The sequence below is a fragment of the Diabrotica virgifera genome, chromosome 4 (genome assembly GCF_917563875.1).
Source record: "Diabrotica virgifera virgifera chromosome 4, PGI_DIABVI_V3a".
Classification (NCBI taxonomy): Eukaryota; Metazoa; Arthropoda; class Insecta; order Coleoptera; family Chrysomelidae; genus Diabrotica; species Diabrotica virgifera.
In genome coordinates, this window is record NC_065446.1 from 138,356,297 (window position 1) to 138,381,081 (window position 24,785).

The following is a 24,785-nucleotide window of genomic DNA, read 5'->3' on the forward strand; positions in this document are numbered from 1 at the left end:
ATTTTTCTTTTTTTTTTCTTCATATTATAGTCCTAATAGCTTAAATAAATTAATAAAACATTATCGTTGACTCTAGTTGACTCTATCGAATTTTTTTTAGAATTTTTTTTTACAAAATTCCAAAATTTCAATCACCTTGGGGCACTTTTCAGACTGAAAATACAAAAAAATGGCATCTAAGTTTTTCATTCGAAAATGAAAATTTTTCGAAAATTCAAACGCATCAATTCCGCACCCCGCGAAAATGAAATTTGAAAAAATAAATTTGCGCTCCACCCTAGTGGACACCCGGTATAGGGTGAGGCAGATAAAAGGCCTATTAGAAATATCTCGAAAACTAAAGGTAAGAGAATCATGAAAATTGAGATACAGGGGTTTTGCGGAATGAACTATTTAACGAAAATATTTTGGTGTCTTTGCTACTTCCGGTTATACCGGAAGTTGATTGTAACTTGGTTTTTTTAAATGGGACACCCTGTATATTTTTACATTTTTGGATTCTGCTCGATGTCTTCTTGCTTAAAATATGAGGTTTTGTAATATTATACAGGATAGTTTAAAAGATAATTACTGTTTTCTATAAATTTTGTAGCAAACTTCACACCCTGTAGAATTGTACTGATTTGATATCAAAAAGTTCATTTATGTTCAAGTGATTTTTAATATAGTCTATTATTATTAAAAATTAATAATATAACGAAATGTTTAATTTTAGTATACAGGGTTGGTCGAAACTCGAAATGAGTATTCTCTAAGTTTTCTTAAATGGAACACCCTGTATTTTCTTATTGTAATAAAATGATATTTTATAGTACTTTTTTTATTTCTTAAGCATTTCCTATACCTAACTGCTTTCATTTGTAAGTTATTCGTAGTTCTTTAAGTAAAACATTAATTGCAACAAAAATTACGTGAAATTTTATTAGATTTGCCGTGAAAATAGTCAATCATAAATAATTTTTTGAAAATAAATACATGTTAACCTAGCATGATCCTTAATTTATTAATATTGGATGAGATACAAAAATGCCTACGTTGTTAAGATTGTTGGTGCATAAAATATTAATAAAAACAAACCAAATTCTTTCTAGTTGGCTATGGCTTTGACACTAAACATGATTAAACATTAGGCATTATGTTATTTGTGTAGTTCCAGTTGCTTTGTTACCATAACTAATATAAATTTTCGTAATGGGGAACTGATTATTAAAGTTTTTGTTCTAGGAGAGTATAATAAAAATGTACTACTAGCAATAAGATTTTATCACATGCAACTTCCTGATAGACGACAACAAAGAAGAGAGAAAATTCTCAAAGTTTACTAGAATAGTTTAGACGTACTAGACACTTAGATTACGAGAACATTCGTACTAATATGCAGATTCTCAGTGACACTAACATTTAATTCATTTTAATAATTTACAATAGTTTAGTTACGTAATTATTGTGATATATCAACCAGTATTAGTGTGTGTGAGCGGCCGTAACGACACGGCATAATCGCTGGCCTCATACGCCAGTGCACGTGGGTTCGAGCCCTGCCAAAGACATCCAATTTATCATTTCTAAAAATGATACGAGCCGTTTCACCATGCCTCGGAGAGCACGTTAAGCCATCGGTCCCCCTGGGCTAGTGTACATCGACACTAGTTACTTGAAACAGAGTTAAAGATGTAAATGGCGCCGGAACAATCCAAAAAGGATCTCCTCGACAAAAATGCCATGAGATATTATTATTATTATTAACCAATATTAATAAATTAAGGGTCAGTCGAGATTAATATGTGTTTATTTTCGAAAAATGATTTATGATTAAATCTTTTCACGTCGAACCTAATAAAATTTCACGAAATTTTTGTTGCAATTAATGTTTGGCTTAAAGAACTACGAATAACTTACAAATTAAAGCAGTTAGGTACAGGGAATGCCTAAGAAATAAAAAAGTACTATAAAATATCACTTCATTACAATACAGAAATACAGGGTATTCTATTTAAGAAAACTCAGAAAAAACTCACTCCGAGTTTCGACCAAACCTTTATACCAAAATTAAACATTTCGCTATATTATTAATTTTTAATAATAATAGACTATATTAAAAATCACTTGAACATAAATGGACTTTTTGATATCAAATCAGTACAATTCTACAGGGTGTGAAGTTTGCTACAAAATTAATAAAAAACCGTAATTATCTTTTAAACTACCCTGTATAATATTACAAAACCTCATATTTTAAAAAAGAAGACATCAAGCAACATCCAAAAATGTAAAAATATACAGGGTGTCCCCTTAAAAAACGAAGTTACAATCAATTTCCGGTATAACCGGAAGTATCAAAGAGACTAAAATATTTTCATTAAATAGCTCATACCTCAAAACCCCTGAATTCCAATGTTCATGATTCTCTTACCTTTAGTTCTCGAGATATTTCTAATAGGCCCTTTATCTGCCTCACCATGTATATACACGAAATTTTCGATTTTCTAAATCTGACTGAATTGAAACTTGGGCCAACTCCCATCTTAAAGTTCAATAAAAGACTCACCCACTAATATATCAACCGTCAATTTTGGTCCAAGGGTATGGATTTTACGGCCATTCCTGGTTAGGGTCTGATTTTCGTTCTCGTCCCCAAAACTCCCAAAACTTCAAAAATTTAGGACCGACCTTCGCGGCTTCTAATAGTACTGATCATTACCTTTCCGAAGCATGTCTAATTTTGAAAATCGGTTATACCATTTAAAAGTTACCGAGCTCAGAAATATGACTCACTTTCTATTTAAAAAAGGGAAAATGTTTGTGGATATGTATGTATGTATGTATGTATGTATGTATGTATGTATGTATGTATAGTCCGTCAGCTATAACTTTTCCCATGCGGTACGATTAATTTTCAATCAAATTAAGTCAAAACATAAATTGAAACGAGCGTCGATGTGTATATATATTTTGTATACTGTATACTATATACTACACACATCGGCGTACGTTTCACTTTCTGTTTTGACTTAATTTGATTGAAAATGATTCGTACCGCATGGGAAAAGTTATAGCGGACGGACTATATGTATGTATGTATGTGTGTGGAAAAGTTAAACCGATCTGAATTTTTCTCTGTGTTTAAAGAGGGGGTTAGGGCCGATTCAGAACCGGGGTAGTTTGTAACTTTTGACCACCCATAAGCCAGCTATAGGACTTGGTATATACCGGGTGTCCCAATAAGAATGGCTCTCGGCCATATCTCAGGAACCGTTTATAGTAGAGCTTGAAATAAAAAATTTTATAACAAAAGTTGCCTCAGGAAAAGCCTGGAAATTATTTTCATAATTGTGGGACCACCGCTAGAGGGCGTAATTGAATATCAAATATTAAAAATCTAAATTTTACAAAATTTTCCTAATGAAGGGGCACTGGAAATCCGATCGTCGTATTCTTCATAAAATTCTACGAATATTTGATTTGACAAGTTTAGGTCTACCTTTGGAAATAAAAGGTGGGGGTGAGTGGGAACCTTGTTATGAAAAACTGGCTGTGAGTCCGGTTCTGCTCAATCAAATTTTGCAAACTTGGTCTTGTTGAAGACAGATCTCTTTCGTCAATGTAAAAGTTATGGTTTCGAACCAACTTACTGAGTAATATGCCAGCTAGAAGGCGTTATTTAATTTTTTTCAGAAATCTAGTGCTCCTTGGAAAATATTAAATACAAACATGCATTTTTAATACCATATTACAAAATAAGACAAAATTAGCAACAGAATAGCGAAAACCGCATGTTAATATCTTTTTTCTATCTCGAGATATCTTACAAAACGTGTAAATTTAAAAACATAACTGTTACTGTCACCGGTAAACGAAATAATTCATTAAAAGTAGTGTGCTATGGAAACAACAAAGAAACATTTTCCAGCTGTCAACGTATATTAGGTCTTTTCAACGCTTCTCATTTGTTTCGAGCCTCGTTCATATCTCGTATATTAATATTATACACGGATTATACGGCATATGACAGAGGCTCGAAACAAATGAGAAGCGTTGAAAAGCCCTATTACAAAGAAATAAAAACAACTATTTAGTGATGACAGAAACGTTCAAATTTTTGCCCATCATTTTCGTTGCAAACATTTACTCTTTCAAGAGTAGATTGAACAGCAGTCTCAATTTCTGCTCTCAATATGCTTTGAATGGCGTTTAGTATTCTCTGGATAATGTATTCTAGAGCAGTATATGATGGGCAACAATTTGAATATTTAGGTCGTCACTAAGTAGTTCTTTTTGTTCTGTGTTATATTTAATTTTAATAGTATTGTTTCTCTTTATATTGTTGTTTTAATTAATTATATTTTTATACGTTGACATCTGGAAAATGTTATTTTGTTTTTTTCCACAGCACACTACTTTTCATTAACTTAGTTTACCGGTGATAGTAACAGTTATGTATAAAATTTACACGTTTCTCGAGATATCTTGAGATAGACAAAAGGTATCGACATGCGGTTTTCGCTATTCTATTGCTAATTTAATCTAATTTTATAAAGTATGATTAAAAATGCATACTTGTATTTAATATTTTCCAAAGAAAACTAGATTTCTGAAAAAAATTTAATAACGCCTCCCAGCTGGCTTATTACTTAGTAGGATGGTTCAAAATCATCACGCTTACATTGAAGAAAGAGATCTGTGTTCAACAAGACCCAGTTTTCAAAATTTGATTTAGCAGAACCGGACTTACAGCCATTTTTTCATAACAAGGTTCCCACTCACCCCCACCTCTTATTTGCAAAGGTAGAGTTAAACTTGTTAAATCAAATATGCGCAGAATTTGATGAAGAATACAATAATCGGATTTACAGTGCCCCTTCATTGGGAAAATTTTGTAAAATTTAGATTTTTTTATTTTTGATATTCAATTACGCCCTCTAGCGGTGGACCCACAATTATGAAAATAATTTCCAGGCCTTTCCTGAGGCAACTTTTGTTATAAAATTTTTTATTTCAAAGCTCTACTATAAACCGTTCCTGAGATATGGCCGAGAGCCATTCTTATTGGGACACCCGGTACAAAGCGGCATATTTTTTGGGGGTATAGAGGTTGTTTGGTAAAGAATGGGCCATCGCTTAACCTTAGATTCCTGAGGTTAAAATAGGTCGATTTAAGCTAACGTATCTTAGTACAAAAGTTGATAATAACCGAAATACAGGGTGTCAAAGTTAAACTTTTATTTTATTTATTTTTGAATATTTCCTGACAGGCACGGGACAACAACACGAAATTTGGTAAGTGATGCTGGTATTCTACACCCTACTAAATTATGTTAAACAAATGTTTCTGGCTACTGCCAGAGACGTACGACGGGGGAACGTGAATGGTTGACCCTTCCCAAATTCTACTCCACTGGCGGAATTTCTATTTTAGTGCAATTTTTTGATTCTCCAATACTTTCTATGTAAATAACATACTCTTCATTCGTAACGATAAAGCCATTAGTTTTCGAGATATTTGAAGCTAAAAACGAAGGAGCATAATACATTAATCAAAATAAGTGTGCCTTTTCATTTTTAACTTCAAATATCTCGAATACTATGACTTTATCGTTACGAATCAGTGGCGTACTGAGCATGGTTCCGCGGGTTCCGCGGAACCATGGCCCGGGCCCCGAAGGGGCCCGCTCTAACTCGATTTTTGCTTCTTTTTTTTATGGGGACATTTTGAACTACACAAGTACATAGTAGAAAATGTAACTGTTTAATAAATTTTTATTTTGGTGTAGTAGGTATTTTTTTATATCTACCTACTTATAAAATAAATAGAATACCTACCTATTTATAAAAAAAATTGAAAACAAAATTTTTGAAGAAATATAGTGAACGCCTTTGTAAAGGTTCTGTACTCGTTTTTACCTGCCCGCAATAAACCGAAGCCATGGTTCCAACACTTTGTTTAACCGCCTGTATCTGCTAACCCAAACACTTGTATTAGCACGATCTCTCAATTAAGTTGTAAACTATGAAGTTGTAAAATTTCGGAAATTTAGATATTCAATGCAAGTATTGCTTAGTGTTATAAAAATAATCCCAAGACAATAAAGTAGACGTTCCATGCTCCTTTTGTTCGAGATGAATTACGACATGAGTCGAAGGCATCATTATGCTCGTTGAATAGTAAGCCTATACTATTACATTTAATATATTTTATATTATTATGCTCTGTTTTTAAACCTGGAGGTGTAATTCAAATTTACTGCTCCGTAATGTTTGTTTGTAATTAGTGCAACCTGAGGGAAGTTTACTCCACTGTTATGAAATTTTGACATTATTGGTATTTCATAGGTTAATTAAGTTATACATATAGGCGATATTTTGTGTATTCTGCGTTATTCCTTTAATTTTTAGATTTTTAGTCTGGTCTTATACAAAAAGCAGTTGTTTTTAGAACTCTTCAGCGACGTATTACTATAATATTATTTAGTTTACTATCAAGGTATTCAACATCCAATGTGGTTTACGGTATACCGTCGGTCTTGTTCTGTAGCATTAACTTTACGTTGATGTTTAATTTTACTTCTAACTTCCAACCGTAATACCACTTTTGTGTAAAATAATTGATACAGTGTCTATTGACATTGTGTAGCACAAAACAGACAACTCTTGCCTAGGCATGGTGCTAAGTCAATTGACACAATTGACGCTTTGTTTTTAAACCGGGAGGAGTAAATTAAAGAGACAGATTCACACCCAAGAAGGTCACTAGAAAAATCACGAAATACATCTTCTTTTTTGGTTGATCATGTCGGCTTTCGACGGTAATCCATATTATAATAGATACCAATATTTATTTAAACTTTACTGTGATTATTGATATAATGTTATTAGATGTATAATATTTTTAGAGGTTTGCTTCCGACCAGATATACCTATCATTTATAGTATTCCACATTTTTTTGTGTTTTCACCAGCTTCATAAATTTTATTTTGATAGAAGTCGTTTTTGTTTTTTTTTAATAAACTTTTAAGCTTATTTCTATAGTTTTTATACTCAATATTAAGAGCGTAGGCGCAAATATTTACGGATATATAGTCGGTTTGCTAAACTCAGACACAACTGGCTAGTGATTTTAGTAAGTAATTTTGCCAATTTTGGGAAAATTGGCAAAAAACAAAAAAATTACCTATTAAAATCACTAGCCAGTTGTGTCTGAGCTTAGCGAACCGACTATACCTACTTTTTCTTTCTTTACGCAGCAAATTACGTGTAGTAAAATTCTTACTGGTATGGAGATATAAACATTGGTTGACAATGGCATTGTCATGATTAACTTAGAGATGGCCTTTGAATGTTCTTGGATAACCGTTAGGTACTTGTATAATTGCTTAAATTATTAATTCAGTTAATTAATATGATCATTTTTTCACTAACTATGTATTCCGTGATTATAATAATTTATATACTATACAATTAAAACTGATAATCGAGATAAGAGTAAAAGTGATTTTTTTAATAATACATTGTTACTATGGAACGCTTAGATAAATTTTGAACATAATATTAACAACAAAATACTTGGATCACAGAATTTATCCTGGTGTATTCTCTGCTTGGATCTTCCATAAATAATAAACAATTAATATCTTTTTATCAATGTCACATCTTAAGTGTGCCTTTAAGTAAATTATTTATCAAATACACCATCCATATTATTTAATAAATTACTCAAAATATTGCTGAAGCCGTGTCAGTGTCAAATATTTAGTAAGCTTGTTTGTCAATGTCTTGTCACCACATTCTGTTCATCTGAGTCCTTTGTATGACAAAGATAGCTAATGTTCGATTTGGAAAATATCACCACAGGCATGGTGTCCATTTTTTACGAATCCTGAAAAAACTAGTTAATATTTTTGAAAAATTTAAACTCAGAATGAAGGACTACATTATTTCCGAGGGCCGAAAAATCTCTTAGAATAAATAAAAAATTTCTTTTGAATGACATTTAAAATTAAAAATCACACTAAATTTTCTTTTTTTTTTTTTCACCCCTGTTACTTATTAAAATAAACATTAAAGAAGTTTTCAGGGACTTTCGGCCCTCGGCAATAACGTAATCTTTCATTCTGCGTTTAAATCTTTTAAAAATACTTATTAGTTTTCTCAGTATTCGAAAAAAATTAATGCATTTAAAATGCATTGGAGCCGAAATTTACGCCTATTCCCTTAAGTGTTGGCGAACATTGCTTTATTAATTCCTTTTTAAGAAAATCTCGTCGCTTGATTAAATATATCAACCCCACCGATATCCAAGGTTTTATTTTTGCTATTTTTTTATTTAAGCTTTTTTCTCCCTGGGGGTTTGTATCTAATTATTTAACTTAATTATAAATGTATCATACAATAATTTGAAAATCCATTTTGTTGTTATAAATTTCATTCCAATGTTCATTTCTTAAAAGCTGTTTTAGTTTTCCGATATTAAAGGTTTTAGTTATGACTGGAGATGTACATACATAGATGTAGAAAAATTTTTGAGTTTCATTATTTTTATAAAAACAGCTGGAGTAAAGTGATCAGCCATATCAGTATGAAAAAGGATAGGATTAATATTAATTTACTGTTTTAAATTAGTTGAAATTTTTACAAAAATATGATGATTTATATTTACTATTTATTAAAAACTTTTGATATACAATATGTGTTTTTATTGTTCGGGGGGCCCGCATCCCAGCTGGAACCAGGGCCCGCTGATCTATCAGTACGCTACTGTTACGAATGAAGAGTATATTATTTGCATAGAAAAATAAGCCACAATTTTACCAAAAAAGATTTCATTAACGTTTCGAAGCCCAAATCGGGTTTAGTTGTCAAAATACAAAAACTACTGAATAAAATAAAAACTTAATAAAATATTTTTTTGGTAAAATTGTGGCTTATTTCCCATTATAAATAGTTGATTATAAAAATGCCACAAGAAAATAGCTGCAGGACAACATTGCATAGAAAGTTTTCGAGAATCTAAAAATTACGCTAAAATAGCTGTTTCATCATTAGCGTAGAATTTGGGAAGGGTCAAACATTCACTTTCCCCTGTCGTACGCCTCTGGTATTAACCAGAAACGATTATTTAACATAATTTAGTGGGGTGTACAGTATACAATTTGGCATATCCGTGTCATACTTGGCAGAAAGTATAGGCATTGTACACCCTAATAAATTATGTTACACAGTGGATATATTACTGGGAAATTAGAAAATAAGTAAAACGCCATATTGTATTTTTAGAGTTCAGTAATTAACCATACTTTATTGTACATAACCTCACATAATTCATGTACATGGTATATGACATAAGTCATCTTCATAGAACATTATTTTGGACTAAATATTACCAACACCCCCACTAGTTCACAGTGGCGTGCTGGAACTTTTCAAGCGGCCCGGTGATTTTATAGAAAAGCGGCCTCCCATCATTTTATCTTCTATTATCAGGATGTTTTATTGTTATTTATAAAATCAAAAAAAAAACAAAAATATAAATTATTTTTAAATCAACCATACAACTTTAAACTCAATGATTTTTTTAATTTGATATATTTTTTTATTTAAGACTAAGCAATAATTTTACAAATAATAAATGACATGTATGCCAATATTGTATGCAGTAAGGCAGAAACCATGATCTCTTAAATAAATATAATATGAATTTGATGTAGTAATTAAGATAAAAGAAAAATAAAATTTTGAGAATTTTTCAATCATGTATTAAGTTGAATTTTAGTAAATCGATTATACAAGAGAGTACAAATACAAGTACAGTGCAAATACTTTAATTCAACAATATTTAAAATGTTAATGCAACGCAATAATCTAAACATTCTTTTGCAATTATTTTATAAAATAATAACTTAACTCTCGACTAATAATTTCCGCATTAAAGTAGAATTTTTAACAAATCCGTCGATTATTTCATCATTTTTAAGCTCATACAAAGCTTCTTTTTCTATAGCCATTATCATAAATATTTCCAAGTGTTCTTGTGTTAAAGTACTTCTTAACTGATTTTTTATATATTTCAACGTTGAAAAACTTCTTTCGCAAGATTTCTGTGTCACTGAAAGAGTTAATAAATGCTATAACTATTTAAATTTGAATAAGTACACTGAAATAGGTTGTACTTATGCAAAACAACGTAACAGCAAGCTATATAATCTTTATACTTTTTAGTACCACACGGAGGTGAAGTTTTCACGATATCAACAACATTGCCATTTGTTATTCATGTTCATTATCACTTAGATTAATAATATCATCCTTCATAATTTCTGTAGACTGAACATATTCATCATTAACTCGATCTTCTATAATTTCAGTATTTTGCAAAATCCTATTTTTTAATACAATCCATTTATCAGCACAATCCAATGTCTAATTGCAGTCGCAGATATGGTAGGATAAACATTTCTTAATTTTTCAGTAAATGATTTAAATGCCGTTAAAGGTATACCATTTTTATTGTGTCAAAATTTCTAGGATGTATAGTGCTTATAACATTATAAAACGATTTGTCTTGATCAAATCGTTTTTCAATACTTCCAATAATTCGGAAAAAATGTTCAAGACATTTTTTATTCTACAGAGTACATATTATACATGTTTTAAGGAAATTGGAGAGCCATAAATATACTTGTATGTATGAAAATAAATATTATCTCTAGCAATATATTTATGTATAGTACAGTCTTATTCATTTACTTACTGTATTTATTTAACTGTATTTTACCATTAAAAAAATTTAAATTTTTTTGAAATGTTTTATTAATATTATTAGAAAAATTAAAATTCAATTAGAAATTAAAAAATATTTTTTTTGTTACATCTAAAAATTTTTGTGAAAAAAACCTATCTGATCGGCTTCATAAGGTAGCGGCCTCTCGGTGATTGCACCGATTCATTTATATGGCCAGCACGCCACTGCTAGTTAAAAAGACAATATAACCTTAAGAAACCAAACAAACAATATTCAAACAAAAATGAATAACCATTTTCAATTTCATAAATTTTGAGTTTTTATAAATATTCATAACTTATGTAAAAATTAACTTAGAACGTTCTTATTACACGGAATGCTGAGACTTCTGGTGCTTAAATCATACCCTAAATTTCAAAGCAATTGGTCAAATAGTTTAAAAGGTATTTAATTGGTTTTTCCCAAATTAATTTTTTTTGCAACGCTATAAGTCAGAAAATGATAAAGTTACACTAATAATTTGGATAGTTTATGAAAGAAGAAGATTTATGATATTAATTTAATTAAAAGAAGTGACAAAAAATAATTCTAAATACTGCAAAATTATTTTGCAAAAACATGTGAATTAAAAAAAGGGGGGCTAACTTCGTCCCTAATTGTCCTAGGACAATTGTTTTTCTTTCTAAATGTGTATAAAAATTCAGTCTTTCCAAATATGAAAACATAATTTTTCTACGGGTAACGGTTAAAAAGTTATTCTAATTGTTTATAAGTAAGTTTTTACACTGTTTAAAATTACTTTTTGTCATTTTTTTAAATTAAGTCAATAGTGTAAATGTTCTTCTTCCATTTACTGTCAGAAGTCTTACTGTAACCTCATAATTTTCTGACTTGTAGTTTTAAAAAAAAAGAATTTGGGATAAACAGATTAAATAACTTTTAACCTATTTGACCAATTGTTTTGAAATTTAAAATATAATTTAAGCACCAGAAGTCTCAGCAATTCGTGTAATAAGAAGGTTCTAAGTTAATTTTTACCTAAGTTATGAATATTTATAAAAACTCAAAATTTATTATTTATTTTACAATTTTCTAATCAATCACTAAGGATAGACATATTCAGCGAACGCCATATTGAAATTTTTTAGACGATTTATGAGTTTGTTACTCTCAAATTTGTTTAAAATGCTTAACTTTTTGGTTATAGACAAAAAAAGCGAAAATTTACCGTTTTTTGATCTTTATTTGTTTATAACTATGTATATCATCAAAATCGGCTGCAGGAAACATAAAGGTTATTAATATAGATTTCCATACTACTCAAAAAATTTGGTTTCGGACTGGAGAGGGATGTGTCACGAGAAAAATCTTATATCTCTGGACTAACCATAAATGGCACGTTTGAGCTTTAAAACTTTATTTTCCTGACCCTAAATGATAAAACCTTTTGGTTGCCGCATAAATACATTTCCTTCCAGCTGACCATTCAAAAAAGCTGTGGCCACATGCAAATGAGTTAGTTATATCTAAGCCTAAATTAAGTGATAGTGCTATCAATGACCTATAAGTGGAATGCCTCACTACTGGAGAAAAAGTTTCCTGAAAATCAATACCATATTGATGAGATGAATTAGTTTTCAATCCTAATAGCAATATTAATAATATTTAAAAATATTAAAATATTACTAAAAGATTTTTAAGTTGAAAACTTATTGGTCCATTTCCTTGGTAACACTTCCATGGCTTCTAAAATTTGAAAGCCAGATAGATGGTGAAGCGAAGAAGACAAGAGGGAATTCAAAAACTTACAATTCACGACCCCGTCTGTTCAGCATGTAAATTAGAACAGAAAATGGACCTAGTTTCTCAAAGAAGTAACGACCAATATAAAAATGAAATAAAATAAAATAAAAATTCCATTTTTATTCAGTTGCAATGCGAAGTCAAAACAATCTTATATTTCAATTAGAATACGGAGCGTAGTCCAGCCCTCTGAATCGACGATTTTCGACTCTTGTTGGAGTCTCATCGGAGAGAACGTAGGCCTGCTACTCCATACTCCAATTGATCAACACGGAGAGTTCATCCCCCACACCGCAACTGACGTGAATAGACTAGGTGACTAGCGTCATCTGTCAATTGAAAGATGAATTAGTTTTCAATCCTAATAGCAATATTAATAATATTTAAAAATATTAAAATATTACTAAAAGATTTTTAAATTGAAAACTTTTTGGTCCATTTCCTTGGTAACACCTCCATGGCTTCTAAAATTTGCAAGCCAGATGGATGCTGAAGCGAAGAAGACAAGAGGGAATTCAAAAACTTACAATTCACGACCCCGTCTGTTCAGCTGGTAAATTCCAACATTAAATGGACCTACTTACTCAAAGGAGTAACGACCAATATAAAAATAAAATAAAAATTCCATTTTTTTATTCAGTTGCAATGCGAAGGAAAAACAATCTTATATTTCAATTAGAATACGGAGCGCAGTCCAGCTGACGATTTTCGACTCTTGTTGGAGACTCATCGGACTCCTCCATCGTTCTCATTTTAGAAATTTTAGAAGCCATGGAGGTGTTACCAAAGGCCATGGAGGTGTTACCAAGGAAACGGTCCATCTGGCTTGCAAATTTTAGAAGCCATGGAGGTGTTACCAAAGAAATGGATCAATAAGTTTTCAATTTAAAAATCTTTTGGTAATATTTTAATATTTTTAAATATTATTAATGTTGCTATTAGGATTGACAATTAATTCATCTTTCAGTTGCCAGATGACGCTAGTCACCTAGTCCATTCACGTCAGTTGCGGTGTGGGGGATGAACTCTCGGTGTTGCTCACTTGAAGTATGGAGAAGCAGGCCTACGTTCTCTCCGATAAGACTCCAACAAGGGTCGAAAATCGTCGATTTAGAGGGCTGGACTGCGCTCCGTATTCTAATTGAAATATAAGATTGTTTTGCGTTCGCATTGCAACTGAATAAAAATGGAATTTTTATTTTATTTTTATATTGGTCGTTACTTCTTTGAGTAACTAGGTCCATTTTTTGTTGGAATTTACCAGCTGAACAGACGGGGTCGTGAATTGTAAGTTTTTGAATTCCCTCTTGTCTTCTTCGCTTCAGCATCCATGTGGCTTGCAAATTTTAGAAGCCATGGAGGTGTTACCAAGGAAATGGACCAATAAGTTTTCAATTTAAAAATCTTTTAGTAATATTTTAATATTTTTAAATAATATTAATATTGCTATTAGGATTGAAAACTAATTCATCTTTCAATTGCCAGATGACGCTAGTCACCTAGTCCATTCACGTCAGTTGCGGTGTGGGGGATGAACTCTCGGTGTTGATCAATTGGAGTATGGAGTAGCAGGCCTACGTTCTCTCCGATGAGACTCCAACAAGAGTCGAAAATCGTCGATTCAGAGGGCTGCACTGCGCTCCGTATTCTAATTGAAATATAAGATTGTTTTGCCTTCGCATTGCAACTGAATAAAAATGGAATTTTTATTTTATTTTCAATACCATATTGTTGTGTAAAACCCTTGGCCACTAGCCTAGCTCTATATCTATTCTTACCTTCACCGTCAGTCTTTCTTTTGAAAACCCGTTTACAGTCTACCACACTGCCTGTTTCTGGAATTTCAGTAATTTCCCAAGCATAATTTTCATTGAAAGATTGCATCTCTTCTAACATTGCTTGCTTCCAATTATTCCCATCTGGTCTTTCCAGAGCTTGTTGGACAGTAATTGGATCATTTTCTAGATTATTTTCTGTGCATAAATATGTCACATAATCAGAAAAATCTTTAGGGTTTCGGATACGCTGAGGTCTGTCTCTATCCTCCACTGGTATATTCTGCTCCTGCACATCTTCTTCAGGTTCATATTCGCTAACACCACTTGATTCATTTGCAGAAGAACTATCAGGTGTAGCAAAGGTTTCTGTGTCAGTTTCTTGCTCTAGTAAATCTGGGTTTTCCTGGAAAGTTTTCATTTTCCCCCACTGCAACTGATACTTCCACATCTTCTGCAGAGTTTTCACATATAGGATTACCAATTTTATCCTCAAATATAATTGCATCTCTGCTAGTAGTGATTACGTTTGTTTCTGGGTCAAACAGCCTAAAACCCTTAACGTTTTCTGAATACCCAATAAAAATCTGTTTCTTAGACTTCTTGTCCCATTTCAGTCGCTTTTCTTTAACAACATGGACCATTGCATGACTTCCAAAAACTCTAAAATGGCTAATATCAGGTTTTTTATTATACCACATTGCATAAAGAGTTTTGCTGTCTAATCCTGAAATAGTAGAACGATTTCTAATGTATACAGCTGTATTAACGGCTTCTGCCCAAAATTTCTTTTCCAATTGAGCATCAAATATCATAGATCATATACTTTGCCTTTTCTACAACGGAACGGTTTAATCGTTCAGACATACCGTTTTGTTCTGGGGTATAAAGGCTGTATGACACTATGCATTTTCTTGTATCATTTCTAATATCGTTTCTGATATCGTTTCTTGTATACATTTTCTTGTATCATTTCTTGTACGTACATTTGTGCCCTGTATGACACTATGCAAGTTCTTGTATCGAAAATTGTATGAAATTCGGCACGTGATTGGTCGAAATTTTGTTTGTCACCCTGTGTCACGTTATGGTAGTACTGCATCTACAGACAGCTGATTTTAAATATTTTATAAAATTTATAAACTTTTATACAATTAACATTTTAATGTTAACCAGAATTTTACGTTGACTGAGATAGATTATTTGTGCTTTTATTTTGTTTTGATATTTGTGCTAAAATATTTGCATTAGAATTATGTTCAGTTTGATCCAAATTAGGAACTATTGTATTTTCGTCTATTAAAAAATTATGCACCATGAAACCTAAATTTATAGTTTGAACTTTACTAGGAGCTAAATATATGGTTATTAGTAGAACAGTAGTCCATACCAAACGGTATATTAAGTATAAATAAAAGATTTATAAATAATACCTACAAAAACACAAATAAATTCATCAATACATTATCCTATTTTCATTTCAGCCGCCATTATGAGTAAGTAATTATGACATTTTAGATGTTTTACCACCGGTTTTACCAGCAGCAGCAGGTTTTACGTTTTTGTTCTTTGCGCAGAAATTGGCGCAGATCTTGTACAATAATCTGTGCCTGACACAAATTCTTGTATCGTTTCTGATATCGTTTCTTGTATCTGTGTATGACACTATGCATTTTTTTGACATATCAGAAACGATATTAGAAATGATACAAGAAAATGTATAGTGTCATACAGCCTTAAGGGTTTGTTTTCTGATGTACAATACCATGACTTTCTAAAAAACTGTCAAATTGTTTGTTCACAAACTCACCCCCGTTATCTGATCTAAATGTTTTAATCTTTAGGTCAAGTTGTGTTTCAACTAACACTTTGAATTTTTTAAACTCTTCGAAAACTTGATCTTTTGTTTTTAAAAAATAAACAAATGACATTCGTGTATAGTCATCAAAAAATTAAAAAAATACTTAGAGCCTCCAATTGACCTAGTTTCCATGGGTCCACATAAGTCTCCATGAATAACTTCAAGTGGCTTTTCTGCTCTTGTACCTGTGTTTTTAAAAGACATACCAGACTGTTTACCTTCACAACAAGTAATGCAATTAGATTTACTTAGCTTTGTAACATCTGAGCAACTGAGTCCTAAAACAGAACCATTTTTCATTTTATCATGTCCAAACTATTAATATGGCCAAGTCTACGGTGCCATATTTCAGAAGAGACATTAAAATTACATTGTTCAGAATACTGTACATTAGCTAGGTACATTAAGTTTATACACACCATTACAAAGTTCAGCAACAGCAATTAGACTATTATCAGCATTAAAAATTTTACACAACATAAGTTCAAATACTACCTTACTTCCATTTTTAAGCAACTGACTAACTGACAAAAGATTTGTCGACAATTGTGGTACACAGAGAACATTTTTTACAGTAACATCAAAAACATCTTTATTTACAATAATTTTTAAAAGTACGTTACCTGTAGCTACTACTGGAACCATTGTTTTATTAGCTACCATAATTTCTTGACAAAAAGAGCCTGTACATACCTTGTTTAACAAATTTCTATCAGCTACTAAATGCGAACTAGCTCCTGAATCTATACACCAATCTGTTTTCTGAAAGTTCGTACTCAAAAATATAACACTAAAGGCATTTTCCTTTTTGTTTTGAGATTTTTCTTTTGCTAACAAAGGACACTTGTTGTTGAAATGACCAAACTGTTTACATCCGAAGTACCTCACTTCACGAGTTCGTTCTTCTTTTTTAACTCGATCACTTTCACCAAAATTGTTGCGCACTGTCGAATTTGACTAATTTCGATTTGGCTTATTTCTGTGACGGGTACAAAATGCACCACTTTTATTATCACTATCACTTACCACATTAAGGAGTTTTGTTTTAATACTATCAGTGGTAATTTTAAGAGAAGAATTTTCGATTGCAAGTACCATGGGTGTAAATTTCTCAGATAAGCCCGCAAGCATTAAGGAACCCACCAGTTCATCATGGATCCCAAATCCGGTACCTCGTAACCTCTGGCTTGTTTCTACAATCTGATTAACATAAGGAACCATTGTATCACAATTATCTAAACGAATAGAAATCAAATTGCGTAACACACTTATGCGTCGTGTAATGCCAGAATCGTCAAACATTGACTTCATTTTATTAAGAGATGGATCTATGGTTAAGATAAGTTTGCTTTAGTTTTCTGATCTTCACTCTTCGTGGCTTCGTCAGTTCCTGGTTCACTTTCGACACGTTCAGCAAGTCCTTCAAAGATGAGAAAATTCTGAGCAGCGAATGCCCAATCGTCATAATCAATACGACCTTTTATTTTCGGCAAGTTCATCAAATAATTAGAGGCCATTCTAAAAGAATCTGCACTTACTTGTACTTGTATTACTATCAATTTTCAAATAACCAACCCTGGATATAACACGAATCAAACTGGGCCATAACCTGTTGTTTAAAGTATCAACACAGTGGATATCTTACTGTGAAATTAGAAAATAAGTAAAACGCCATGTGCTCTTTTTAGAGTTCAGTAATTAACCATACTTTATTGTACATAACCTCACATAATTCATGTAAATGGCATATGACATAAGTCATTTTCATAGAATATTATTTTGGACTAAATATTACCAAAAAATAATCGTTTCTGGCTACTACCAGAGGCGTACGACAGGGGAAAGTGAATGGTTGACCCTTCCCAAATTCTACGCCACTGACGAACCAGCTAATTTAGCATAATTTTTAGATTCTTCAATACTTTTTATGCAAATCATATACTCTTTATTCGAAACGATAAAGTCATTAGTTTTCGAGAAATTTGAAGTTAAAATGATTATTTACTTATTTTGATTAATGTGTTATTCTCCTTCGTTTTTAACATCAAATATCTTAAAAACTAATGACTTTATCGTTTCGAATAAAGAGTATGTGATTTGCAGAGAAAGTATTGGCAAATCAAAAAATTGCACTAAAATAGTAATTCCGCCAGTGGCGTGGAATTTGGGAAGGGTTAACTATTCACGTTCCCCCGTCGTACGTCTCTGGTAGTAGCCAGAAACGTTTGTTTAACATAATTTTGTAGGGTTTACAGTACCAGCATCACTTACCAAATTTCGTGTTGTTGTCCCATGCTTATCATGAAATATTCAAAAATAAATAAAATAAAAGTTTAACTTTAACACCCTGTATTTCGTTTATTATCAATTTTTGTACTAAGGTAAGTTAGCTTAAATCGACCTATTTTAACCTCAGGAATCTAAGTTTAAGCGATGGCCCATTCTTTACCAAACACCCTGTATATCTTCGGTTCAAGAAGAGATAGGAGACCCGCAAATACACCAACTCAATAGTGTTAAGTTAAGATTTTAAATGGTGTCTAAGCCGTCAGGATCAGACATACACACGGCTCAGTATAGCCGAAAAACTGAAAAACTAAACTTTGAAAATTTGGTTTTTCGACAATTACTCAAAACTTCAACCTACGAATTGCGCCAATAACTGAGCGTTTGTAGAAGGACTCTCGACATATCTAACGGTGTATACCTCATATCCGGAAAAATTCGAATTTTTAAGTTATAGGCCTCATAAATATGATCAAATCTATTTTCTATGGGAAAAACGGTTTTTCAAGCTCAATAATTTCTGTAATAGCTTCAGTTATCATAGTTATCATACTTGACCTTAGATGCATCAGATACTACTTGTCAATACGTTTCAAACTCATGTTTAATGATCAAAATCGGTTAAGCCGTTTAGAAGTTATTAAGCTGCAAAATTATAATCCAATTTACGATTATTCCCGAAATGGTTTATGTAGTTTTAATGGTTACGACGCTAAATTTGATCTCGCAACGGGCAATCCGAGTTCATTTACCGGCCATCCCAATATTTTTTTCAATCTATTTCGAATAATAAAAAGTCTAGTGTACATGGACACTAGATCATTTGGGAGATAATGCGACAAAGGCGAACATTTATAAAGCTTAACGTGTAATCGAGAAACATTGCATTCAACTTCATACATTTAATTTATAAAAAACTTTGAACAACTCCTGATACAAGAATAAAAAAACCGCTAAACGCCGTAAAAATGAGTGGCGCATGCAATATTCCAGCTACAAAAGATCTGATATGAATATTACGTGGCGCGAAAATGTATTTTCATTTTGATGCAAAACAAAATTCTAGTTTTATTTTAAAAGGTTTTTCCATAATACTTGCTAAATTTGAAGTAAACGCGCCACAAAATAGTTTCAAAATTCAAACTGTATCAAAGTTACTCTTTTGTGGCTAGTTTTACTTCAAATTTAGCAAATATTATGGAAAAATCTTTTAAAATAAAACTAGAATTTTGTTTTGCATCAAAATGAAAATACATTTTTGCGCCACGTAATATTCATATCAGATCTTTTGTAGCTGGAATATTGTATGCGCCACTCATTTTTACGGCGTTTAGCGGTTTTTTATTCTTGTATAATACACTATAATTTTATGTACGACACTATACAGAGTGAGTCTGTAATTTGGGATAAATTCAATATCTCAAATACTACCCGTTTTTTTTTAAAATGCTCAGACCCGTCGATTAGTATTTCAAATTGTCCTTTTTGACATACAATAATAATGTATACAGGATGTCCCAATTTAGAGATATGACGTCATCGTTGATGTTCTTAAATGGCAACACTGTCATTTTGATAGCTATTTTGATAGGGTGTGTAAAGTTATACATAACTGCAAAATTTCAAATTTTTATTGCCTACCATTTACAAGATAATAAAAAATAACAAAGTTATGAAAAACAAGTAATCAAATAATAATTGAATTTAATTATTTCAATTAAGCAAATGCTCATAATGTTGCCCTCAATTACTGTCAAATAGTCAATGGGCAACATTATGAGCATTTGCTTAATTGAAATAATTATATTCAATTATTATTTGATTACTTGTTTTTCATAACTTTGTTATTCTTTATTATCTTGTAAATGGTAGGGAATAAAAATTTGAAATTTTGCAGTAATGTATAACTTTACACACCCTATCAAAATAGCTATCAAAATGACAGTGTTACCATTTAAGAAAATCAAAAATGACATCATATCTCTAAATTTGGAGACCCTGTATACATTGTTATTGTATGTCAAAAATTAAAAATTGGAATTATTAATCGACGGGTCTGAGCATTTTTCAAAAAAAAAAACAATTACATAGTATTTGAATTATTGAATTTATTCCAAATTACAGACATAATTTTGTTATTTTTTATTATCCTGTAAATGGTAGAGAATAAAAATTTAATATTTTGTAGTCATGTATAACTTTACACACCCTATCAAAATAGCTATCAAAATGACAGTGTTGCCATTTAAGAAAATTTGCGATGACGTCATATCTCTAAATTGGGACACCCTGTATACATTATTATTGTATGTCAAAAAGGACAAATTGAAATCCTAATCGACGGGTCAGAATTTTTCAAAAAAACGAGTAGTATTTGAGATATTGAATTTATTCCAAATTACAGACTCACTCTGTATGATAATTGATAATCATATATTATAATGATAGTGATTATTATGTATGTATAATAATCACGATCATCATATATCTCACTCCTTTTTAATATTAAATAAAGTTATACTTGGGACAGAAAAATACGGGTAGAATAATAACACAATAGGTTAACTATAAAAATATTTTATTAATTTTTTGGAGCATTTTGTCATAAATGATTTAGGCTTTGTTAAGGGCATCACAGTCGTCTTTAAGGGCAGCATCGATAGCATCGTGGAATTTCAAGGCAGCTTGTCTGGTGACTGTGTTTTGGCAGGAAGCTTCAATGTGAGCTTTGGCGCAGTTCCTGATCTTGGGGAGAGTTCTGAAAGAAAAAGATAACCAAAGATTAGTTCAATATTTATATTGATTGTTGGAGTCATTTTTTTAATTACGGCAAAGATATTACAATGTCACATCACAAAAAGTTATTTTTCTAAGTTTCCGATATTCCACAAAAAAACAGAAGATCTACAAAATGAAAGATGCTATTGACTTTCAATTTTTTTTCTCCTTTTTACTTGTTCAAGATTTTATATTAATTTAATAAAATACTTACGAGCAGATGAGTGATTTCGATGGAAGTTTGTTTCTGTGTTCGTCGATAACGGTTTTGATTTCTCTGCAAGCTGGGAAAGAAGCGAAGTCCTTTTCAAGGGCACATGGGTTCAACAATTCTGAAATAAAAAGATATGTATTAATATACACCTTTCAAAGTATTCATTTATCTGTCTAAAGAGCCAGTTTTGCAATTTTCATAGAGCATTTTGTAATATCAGTATATTCCAACTAACTCCGTCTGCCATAATGCAACAGCTTAGAAACTCCATCCTTAGACTAGTTTATGTTTTTGTCCCACTAAGTTATAAACCTCTTTCTTTAAGAATTTATCTTCACTGTTCCAGTCTTTACTCTAAATTCCTTTCAGTATTGCCTTCTTACTAAGACTACATCGTCAATATACCAGATTAATCACAAGGGAATACTACCTTTCAGTTACCTTAATATTTGATTCAATATAAAAGTACAAACAAATAAAAAACTTACCCAAAATTTCTTCAACAGTGGAACTGCATGCTTGTTTTACTACGGCAACAATGATTTTCTGGGCCAATACAGGAAGGTCTTTGGATTCCTCTGGTAAACAGGAGGCAATTAGATCGATGGCTGGTTTGGAACATCTAGCCAAGTTGTTCTTGACGAGAGAGCAGAAAGTTTCTGATCCAAGTTCGATTTCGTCAACGCATTTTTCAATTTTTCCGGAAATATCCTATAAATAGAAGAAAAATTTAAAATTCTAAACTTATTCTGTACATGGCACTATTATTTCATTTAAATTCGTTAGTATTCCGATCAGCGGTTGATTAATTCATATTATTTTGGTAAATATAATATCTACCTATCGGTTTTAATAATATATACATAATTCAGTTAATCACTTACGTCAAGTTTTTCTTCCAAGTCTGGACATTTTGCTTTAGCTTTTTCGGCCATTTTGATAACATCAAGAAGAAGGGTGGTGTTGAATTTCTTGTTCAATAATTCTGCTACTTCTCTGACATTTTCTTCAGATGAGCTGCTGGAGTCTTCTTTTTTGCCCTGAACGAGGACTAGAAAAGAAAGAGGAAGTATAATGAAAGTAGAAATATAAATACGTATATTTCAACGAGAAATTCAAGATAAATGAAGCAAAAGATAATTGGTTGAATAAGAAATGCTGTAAAATGGAAAGACTATATGAATTACAAGAATTCTAATACTATATGCAATCGCAACCTCAAAAAACAACGCATGGAATTAGACAAAGAGGTCAATGAGATAGTGAAAGAATATAAGAATAATAGCTTTGTAAAGTACTCTATAGGATGGAATAGCATGCAAATAATAAATGAAGATATATGCGTATTTGCAGATGACATATGCCGAAACAGCAGGACAACTGAAGTACAATCTAGAAAAATGGAACTCAGTGTAAATAAAGAGAAGACACAGGTAATGAAAATGACAATGAAATAAGAACGAACGACCTAATCAAAGTGATGATAGATCAACAAAAAGGATAAAGCAAACATATAAAAATACCTGGGAACAGTAATAAATAACAGAGTAAGCATTTAGGACGATCTTAACAACAGATTACGGAGTACCAGAAAACTATTCCAGATACTTAATAGAGGAACCCTCAAGAAAAAAGACAAAAAAAGATAGGAGTAAGAAGGCCAGACAGACATAGAAATGAAGAAATAAGAAATACACTTAAAACTAAACCGTAGCTTGAAACAATAGAGGCAAACAAATTAACATGATTCGGTCATACTTATAACACGGATAGGCAGTAACAGGATAATTAAATAAGTGCGAGAAGTTATATAATTAGGGAAAAACAGAAGGAGAAGAGCAATAAAATAGTGGAAGAATAGCGGAGGTATTACAAAATAAGGATAACTCTTGACAAGAAACAACACAGTTGACGATGAACATAAAAGAATGAAGAAATTTCATCAAAAGCTAGACGCATCTCGCTCGGCACCTAACCGTAGAAGAAGAACGATTATGTATGTATATTGGATACTATTAATTTGGATCTTTCCACTGGAATTCAGGATACAATTATGAATAAAATCCCTTAAAAATATTCACTTAGTTCTTCTAGCAGAACTTAACGAAGCAAAGCCAGGTCAAAATATTGTAGTTTTGGTGTACCTACTCGATTTCACAGCTTCTTTTCAAAACATATCCAATAAATTGTCTTCAAGTTCAGAGTGAACGGAAATAGTATTTGCAATTAGTATGTAACACCTTTAACCAATCCTCTTACATGAAAATCTCTCATTTTATGAAGATAACCAGAACAGCATTTACCGATACAACAGCACAAAAGTTATACCAAGTAGTAATCTTAGATTTTTAGGTCAAATTTTAAAGGCATATAAAGAAAGCTTGTAAAATTATCGTCAATATGAAACACCACTAATTCTGAAAATTGTGGAGAAAATTTTTGGGAAAAAATCTAGAAAAATTAGACCATTTTAAACAAATAAAAATAAAAACTCTACTCTCAGCCGAAATAATAGTAATAATATTTACTAATTAGTTAAACATTTCTATCTAACATGTCTAAACTACCGTATTAGGCAAATTGAATTATTAGGGCAAAAAATTAAAACGGAACAAAAAAGAAACACTTACCAGCGCCTACCAGGAGGACAGCTAAAATCATATACTTGTTCATTTTGTATTCGTTTGTATCTGTCTACTTTGAAGACCGAACTTGGTATATTTTTGTCCTCAGTTGTCAACTCTTATATACTAAATAAAGTCTTGATTAGGTATTATAAACAACACGAATTGTCGCATCTCCTAGTTAACCCGGAGATAAGATTACAAGAAATGTTTTTCTGAAATTAATATTTAAGTATAATTTAGTAAATTGTTAATTGTATGTTTAGATTATGGGAATTTTGTTTTTAAAAATATTTGATAAATCGTCGACGGTTACAAGAAATGTTTAACTATTTACCTCGAATTTTAATATCGATCAATTTTTACTAGAACCTAGTCAGTTTAATTAAAAAAATTTGAGTAATTTGAGTCTAGTAAACAAGACAAGCTTTTATTTTTCTTTGTTTGTTGTCTGTTGCTTTCAGAACTATTGATGCATCTTTGAAATTAACTAAATTCTCAACTTTTAACGATCGTTTAAAATCTTTCAAGCAGTTACGCCAATTAAATAATTATACCTAGAGTACCGGCAAAAAATCTTTACAAATTGAATAAAGCTCATAAATCAGGATAAATATTATTTTAATTTTACAAATTATTACTTTATAGGGATATTTAATTTTGTGTTATGTGGCAGTTATGGAATGGTTCAACATTACTACATGCCTG

General features: G+C 31.4%; 1 protein-coding gene across 1 annotated transcript; it reads right to left on the reverse strand.

The window, feature by feature from the left end:
- Positions 1 to 21,022: 21,022 nt before the first annotated feature.
- LOC114339671 (uncharacterized) lies at positions 21,023 to 24,292 on the reverse strand. The gene is made up of 5 exons (XM_028290338.2): positions 24,084 to 24,292; positions 22,338 to 22,504; positions 21,942 to 22,164; positions 21,454 to 21,571; positions 21,023 to 21,219 (listed from the first exon to the last, which is right to left on the reverse strand). The coding sequence occupies exons 1-5, from the start codon at positions 24,124 to 24,126 to the stop codon at positions 21,075 to 21,077; spliced, it is 696 nt and encodes a 231-aa protein (XP_028146139.1). The 5' UTR covers positions 24,127 to 24,292; the 3' UTR covers positions 21,023 to 21,074.
- Between the last annotated feature and the right edge of the window lie 493 nt (positions 24,293 to 24,785).

Excerpts from the sequence above, each read along its gene's own strand:
- LOC114339671 (XM_028290338.2), bottom strand. The coding sequence starts at position 24,126 with ATGAACAAGTATATGATTTTAGCTGTCCTCCTGGTAGGCGCTG. Across the intron at positions 21,572-21,941 it reads CACTGTTGAAGAAATTTTGG|AATTGTTGAACCCATGTGCC; the intron begins GTAAGTTTTTTA and ends TTTTTATTTCAG. Across the intron at positions 21,220-21,453 it reads TCGAAATCACTCATCTGCTC|AACTCTCCCCAAGATCAGGA; the intron begins GTAAGTATTTTA and ends TTTTTCTTTCAG.